General features: G+C 33.1%; 1 protein-coding gene across 1 annotated transcript; it reads left to right on the forward strand.

Annotated features, from left to right (window-relative positions):
- The first annotated feature begins 504 nt into the window (after nt 1-504).
- Nucleotides 505-4,913, forward strand: LOC100819097 (uncharacterized). The gene is made up of 3 exons (XM_003537258.5): nt 505-1,248; nt 2,183-3,275; nt 4,486-4,913. The coding sequence occupies exons 1-3, from the start codon at nt 884-886 to the stop codon at nt 4,774-4,776; spliced, it is 1,749 nt and encodes a 582-aa protein (XP_003537306.1). The 5' UTR covers nt 505-883; the 3' UTR covers nt 4,777-4,913.
- The last annotated feature ends 2,944 nt before the right edge of the window (nt 4,914-7,857 follow it).

The raw sequence follows: 7,857 nt of genomic DNA on the forward strand, positions 1-7,857 counted from the left end.
TAAATATTATAAGTATAAAAAAAACATACTTAAGCATAATAATAATATTAAATTACTTTATTGTGCCATAAGTTATTATAAATATGAAAAATATATCTCAGCATAATAATAATATAAGATTATTGTTTATAATAAAAAAACATATTTAATCCTTATTTTAAAAATATTTTAATTAGATTTTTTTAAAATGGATCTAATTTAAAACCATATTAATCCCTTATTCAATATTATATTTCTTTCTTTATAAATTATGTATGAAAGATTTACAAGTATTTAAAGTAAAGACTCAAATTTAATAGGGTTAAATATATTTAAAATTCTTAATAAATGATTAAATTTTATTGTGAGTACCTAATAATTATTTTATTTTTTTGGATTTTGAGGGAATCTTTAGTGTAAAATAAGTGATAATATGTTATTTTAGAAATTGATTTTTCCAATAAAAAAAGACTCAAAATAAAATTTTTAATATATCATATATTTAAAATAAAAATTATTAAAAATACAGAAATAAATAATTATTTGTTAAGAACTTTAAACATATTTAAGCTTGGTAAGATCCCATCAGTTGATCTTAGTTGATTTTAAAAATTAAAAAAAAAAAATAACCAACTCACTGGTAAGTGTCCATGTGTTTTCCAGAGTTCATAAAACTAATTAAAATTCAAATATTCCTTTCAAAAAAAATATTAGAATAGTGAATATAAAAACCTGGCCTCTGCAAAACCTGGAATAGAAAAAACGAAAAGGCCCAAAGCATCCCATCCATCGATCCTCCAACTCCATATTTGGCAGTGTCAGAACAAAAACATGGGCAGTGTCAGAACAACTCCAAAACTCCAACCACCATTCTCCTTCTGAATCTTCTCCTCTCCTCATTGCAATGGCCGCAGCTTTGGAGTGCTGGTCGCGCCGCGCCACCACCACCGTCGACGAGGACCACGCCGTCCTCATGCAGCCACCCGAACAGGACCCAACAATACCCCAACCAAGAGACTCTTCTTCTTCTTCCATTGTTCACAAGAAGCTTCAAAAACTCACGCGCAACGTCTCCGAAGCCATTGCTTCCCTCAAAAACTCCCTTAACAGCAGCAGCACCGTTAGCGTCGAGTCCTCCAAACCCGACGCGCCTCGCAGCCTCGTGTGGACCACCGTCCTCCGCCACCTCATCCACCTCTACCCCGGTTCCCAGCTCCCCGAGAAGTTAGTGTGCAACATTCGCAAGCACTATGATTCCTTGCCTCTCAGGTTCGGATCCCAACCTGCTTCCTTCGTGTGTTTGCTTCGGTTACGATGTTTCCGTTATATGAGTTTATAAAAAAAAAAAAAAAGGGCCTTCTTTTAATTCGAATCATGTGAATGAATGTCAATGTGAAGAGTGAAGAGTGAAGAGTCAGTTGCACCTTCTTCTTTTTATTTGACAAAACTTACATGCAATATCAAGGGTGATTTCTGTGCTATTTTCTGACAAGAATTGGAGTTTCATCTCGTTAATGTGCGCAATAAAGGTTTTGCATTAAAGGTCAACTTAGATCACTGAGGTTAAACTATAATTCTGATAGGAGAACAATTCCAAAAGCGTCTAAGGAGTGTATGTAGGTTTTGTTCTTTTTGTTTTTGCATTTGGGAAATGGGTTTTTTTTGCTTTTGATGTTGGAAGCTCTGAAGTTTTCTACTTGGGTGGTGATCCAGTCTGAATATGAGTGTTGATATGTTAATTCGGTTGTGTCTCAGGTCACTTTAGTTAGAAGCTCTACAATTTTATTTTATTTTTTTTGTTACTTTGGGAAATGGGTGCTTCCGGCGATTTTAGAAGCTCTGTTCTAATCTGATTGTGGATGCAGAGAAAATATTATATGGTCAATCTCCACGTTACATGTAACCAACTTTTCAATTTACTAAAAAAGATTTCATAAGACTCGATTATGTGTTATATGGAAATTGATCCGAGTTTATTTTTCAATTTACGAAAAAAATAATAATACAATTTGACTAAGTGTCACATGGAAGTTGATACTGTTGGTCTTGGACCATACAATAATATTCGTGAATGTGAAGATTCAGTTGCACTGTTTGGTTGTGTTTGAAGATCTCTTACTTTGGTGATGGATTTTGCTTCTTTTTTTTTTTTCGTTGAAATTCTTAAGTTTGTGTTGTTTATTTATTGGTTTGTTTTTGGCAGTTATTCTAAGGCAGGGTTTGAAGTGAAAGATGTGTTTCTTCACATGAAGCTGATGGAGCAAGCTTTGGAGGATGAGCAGGCCGCAATTTTGATTCAAGAGGAGTGTGATGATGAGATTCAGCTTCAGGGGTCAGTGTTCAAGTTGACATTTGCTTGCAACTCTCCAATTTCATGGCCTGCGATGTCAGGTGCATTGGATGCTTACTCCATTTGCTGCAAGAAGATTCAGATCTTTGAGAAGAAATGTTTCACCCTTGGGATTGTGCTTCTTCTTGTTCTGTCTGGTGGTGGGCAAGATAAGTTGGTCAGAACCCGGGTTGAAAGCGCTCTCAAGATTGCCATGAAGAGGCCCAAAGCCGGTGGCGTGAAGCTGCCCTTTGGGCTTTGTGGATGTCAAGAGGAGAACTCCAAGGGGAGAAGACTTGGAGAGATTGAAGAAGATGGATGGGATGCATATTGTGGAAATGGATTTGAGAATTTGAGCCAAAAGATTGAGCTTCAAGTGCCATTGCCTAGTTCATCTTTTCTTGTAGTGGTAGATGAATGGCAGACTATTCAATCAGGTGGGGCTGAGATTGAAAAATGGTTGTTGAACTCAGATAGTCTTGAGTTTGTAGAACAGATTGCGCCCAATTCGTATAAGGGGACATACATGGGGAAAAAGGTCGGCATTGAGAAGCTCAGAGGGTGTGAGAAAGGGAACTCTTATGAGTTTGAGCTCAGGAAAGATCTGCTGGCACTGATGACTTGTGGGCATAGAAATATTATGCAGTTTTGTGGTGTTTGTGTAGATGACAACCACGGGTTATGTGTAGTGACAAAATTTGTTGAAGGTGGATCTGTTCATGACTTAATGTTAAAGAACAAGAAGCTTCCAAGTAAGGATATTGTAAGAATTGCAGCTGATGTAGCTGAGGGGATCAAGTTTAAGAATGATCACGGTGTTGCATACAGAGATCTTAATACGCAGAGGATTCTGTTGGATAAGCATGGGAATGCTTGCTTGGGTGATATGGGCATTGTCACTGCCTGCAAGAATGTCGGAGAGGCAATGGATTATGAAACTGATGGTTATCGATGGCTAGCACCAGAGGTTTGCCCCTAATCACACTCTTTTCAAGTTAGCAAAGCAATTGCTGAAATTATGAAGAAAAAAAATGTATCAGGCCACTAGGCTGCATAGTCTTGTTTAATTCTGTATTGCATCTCGCATAAATATTCCCTATATTTCTCCTGAGTTTTCTTTCAATAGAAGATTAAAATTAAAGACCTAAATTCTTTAAGACCTAGACTCTGCAATCTGCATCACATCTAGGAAAGATATAATAGATGGGATTTGGGAATGTGCTTTAGGCTTTTAAGCTGCTGCTCCAAATCATGCTTTAACATGAAGTGATTTGTTTCTAAATAATTCTCTTAAAAAGATTTTATTCTAACCAGCATGCAAAATAAATATTTTTTATGCTTGTAATGCTTATATAGCCATCATACTCCAGTGCCATTCCTCTAGGAACTTTAGAAGATTTATATTCACCTGTCTAATAACAACATTTCTTAAAACATTTAAGTATCATCTTACACATGTTTGAGGTTCGATCAAGTTGTTATACAATTTTTCTCTTTCTCACACTCTCTCTGGTTGTTTTGTTTATTCCCATTGCATGTAAAAAATACAATGCAGAACTAGACATTTAAAATGAGCTTTCATGTCACTTGTCTTGGCATCATTGTTTGAGCATGCCTAACATGTCTTAATCATTGTTTTGTGCTTTCACTTTACATAATGTATCCCTATTTTTAAACACTACTGTATATCATTAGACAAATCAGCATGGAGCTGTGTGATGCCAATTATACCCGAATTGATTTCAAATCGAGCCCACACACCTTAATCCTTAAGCATGCTCTGTCCCTGTATTGTACTTATTTTTGTCCAATTGATAACACTGATAGGAGCCTTTCAAACCTTGCATTCAGCCAGAAAATAACGAATGAAAAGTATTGAGTAAAACCATTATTTTGGTGAAAAAAGGGGGAAACAATATAAATGACACAAAAGTAAATAACAACAAAAAAATTGCTCATAATTCACAAGGACCAATTTAATTATCCTTATTATTTTCCCTAACATGAAAATAGAAAGAAGACTTCAATGAATAACAAATAAAGTTTTTATAACTTGAAAGTGAAATTTTGTGAACCTTGGCTTTGTTTGATTGATAGTGTGTGAATTTTACTATAATTTTTGTATGAATTTGAGATAGCATGTAATTTTTTTGTGCCCTCTTGTTTGTTGAAAACAGATAATTGCTGGTGACCCAGAGAGTGTGACTGAGACATGGATGAGTAATGTTTATAGTTTTGGCATGGTAATTTGGGAGATGGTAACTGGTGAGGCAGCATATTCTGCATTTTCACCAGTTCAAGCAGCAGTTGGCATTGCTGCTTGTGGCCTAAGACCTGAAATCCCCAAGGACTGCCCTCAAACTTTAAAGTCTCTCATGACAAGGTGCTGGAACAACACCCCTTCAAAACGCCCTAACTTTTCTGAAATTTTGGCCATTTTGCTGCGATCAAGCAACTACAATAGGTAGAGTTATTTGGTGTTAATAGTGATTTGATACCAAGGAAAGATCTCATTCTCAAGGGATCTTCATATCATTGTTCATACGTAAAACATGAGTCCTCCATGCTTTTATAATATAGTTGAAAGGTGTAAAGTTTTCCTTTTTCTTTTTGACAATTTTGTACCATCATGAATCTACTATATTTTCTCTTAAGATGTCAACCTGAATGATGGAAATATCACAATACGTTTCACATTGTTTGGTTATGAGTGGCACCACATACCTGATGAAAACTAGGATTGTTCTGTAAGGAATAATAAAAAAAAAAAAAAATAGGGGCCTACAATACATCATCTGTAAGATACTAGGATCGTTTGTTCCTATCATTGCTATTCTAAGGGCTCCATTTGATAAATAAATAAATCAATAACGGTGGATACAAGTAATAACAACTTGTATTACTTAAGTGTGATCGAGGACTTAGAATATTAGTTGACCCTTTGGATATGCCCAACTTATGTAAGTTCATAACAAGTGACGAAGATTTATTATTATTTTCTGTAACAATAACTTCACACCAACATTAAAAAAAAATCAATTTTAGGGGCCTACAATACATAATTTGTAAGCTACTAGGTTCTTTTGTTCGTATCATTGCTATCCCAAGGGCCCTATTTGATATTATGCTCCTTTAGTTGTGAAACCGTCAAACACCATGTCCCCATTTTTCTTGATATATCCAACCTTGTTCATCTTTTATGGATCAGATCGATCTAACCTATTTTCACTCTGTGCTGGGCACATTGAAGGGACTAGCACCAACCACACATCTATCTCATCATGAACTATTAGATTCAAGTCATATCTGGATGGAGGAACTGTGTGTATATCGCTTTTATTTGAATTTATTACATATTAATAATGGAGACAACCTTTTTCCATGGAAGGTAATGGTCACGGTCACATCAAGGACCTTTGATAAGGTCATTGTATAACTCAATCTTGATAGCTGAGATAATCGAACATATGGATAAACTGAACTTGCCAGTTCAAGTACTATAATAGATAGAAAATGATGCTCTGCCTAGAATTGATCTTGACACTTAAATTTTAATGGAATTCATAAATAAATCATATAAAAGTTCAAGGTATAAACATATCATAATCATTATTATGTACATATTGTAATGCTATGTACTGGAGGCAGCACATGGTGCATGTGAATGTGACACTCGAGTCAGGAATACAACACTTTATTCCCTTTATTTTCTTTTTTCTTTTTTCTTTTTTTACTGCTAACTTTAAGGTGACAGGGAAGAAAATATTTTTTTTTACACCGAATAATATTATAATATTAACTTTTTAGAATTGCGTATATTTAATATATCGATGGATGATTGGAGACTTAGAGTGTAGTGATGCCACTAAAGTTTTCATTTGAATAAAATTTCATTTATATTCTTTATAGCTTTTTTGATTCATTGCTGAAACTTGAAAAAAAAAAATCAACTTTTTTTTACTGATTTTTTTCCAACTGTTTCAGTTTTATAAAATTCTTCATAACTCAAACATTGCTGTACTGTCACGCTTAAAACTGAGAAGAAGAAAAACTTCTTGATTAAAACTAATAATGCATTCTCTTCTTAATCATATGCGTTTCTGACACATGTCATGTGGTTCAAGCATCTCACATTGTTCTGAGATCTTTAAACAGAACACATAAAAGCATTTGCTTGAATGGTCCTGTGGAGTCAAAAATCACTTTAAATTAGATCAGAAGAGAACTCAAGTTATTTGTCAATCTCTAACTAATACTAGTCATCACAATCTGACAAACTTACAACCTTATCATCTTTGGTCTATTTTTCAAGTGTAGAATTATTGAACTAAAATTTATTTTGGATTAGATCTGGATAAAAATTAAGTGATTAAATACAAGTAATTAATATGTTTGAAATTAAAATTAAATTGTTCGAGTATTATTTTAATTTAATTTTTTTGAAAATAATTTTTGATAGAACTTTACTTACTTTCAAATTAAACTCTGAATTAATTAAAATCTTTTTTTTTAATAAATTAGAAGATTAAGAAAAAAAATTCAACAGAACTTAAATTGTATGACAATCACTTACTAATAGTTACAATTAACAAGTTATCAAGTTTTTTTGTCTATTAGAGTTGGGAAACGACTTCTGTTGATGACACAATTTCAAATTAAGTCATGCCCATTTAATTAAATGTCTAAAATGCTCAAACATTAATACATTACTTGTTGAGTGTTAGTTGAATTTAAAAAATAGAAAAAGATAAAACAAATAGAGGAAAGCAACGGGTGGAGCTACGAGCCTACGAGCCTACGAGCAAGAGCAACGAAAACTTAATTATCATGATTCATTTTTAAATCATTTTATCTTTCTTTTTTTTATTCATCAATCATAAATGTCAATAGTGTACATTATGATTGCAAGGTCTATGTTCAGAAAAACATCTGCACTGGACATTTCTAAAACAGCGACACGTTTGACATAGCTTTCTTTCTTTCTCTCTTTTTTTTTTTTGACAAAAATGTAGTTTAGGAAGTGTAACAATATATTGTATTTGAATGAGCTAATTCAACTATCTTCTAAATCTTATAATTCAAATGTGTACTAAATATGTGATAATATTCCAAACAACACCACCTATCTTAATTATGTAATCTGCTGCTTTACATTCGTGGACTATTAGGCAGATAGAATCTTCTATTCAAAGCTGCGAACAATTGAATATCTTGTAAAATGCATCCATATTATAATTATTGAAAGATGGTGACTTGTGAAGAGATGAAGCAGACACACTAAGGTGAGTTCATTTCACATAATAGAGATTAATTGTGTATTTGGTTTTATGTTCAAAAATTAATTTTAAATAAATTTTCGGATTTTTAATATCACATTAGACAAGAATTCATAATTAATTATGAATGTATAGTTGATTTTGAATTGAAACAACTTTAAATAATTTTTTATGTTGAATAAAATTTGTAATACTAAGTTTTCGCTCCTAACTTGTTTTACAATAGAAGCATTTTAACAACAATTATATAACTTCAAAAATTAATTTTATTAA

This window comes from Glycine max, chromosome 11 (assembly GCF_000004515.6).
Source record: "Glycine max cultivar Williams 82 chromosome 11, Glycine_max_v4.0, whole genome shotgun sequence".
In the NCBI taxonomy this organism is placed as follows: domain Eukaryota; kingdom Viridiplantae; phylum Streptophyta; class Magnoliopsida; order Fabales; family Fabaceae; genus Glycine; species Glycine max.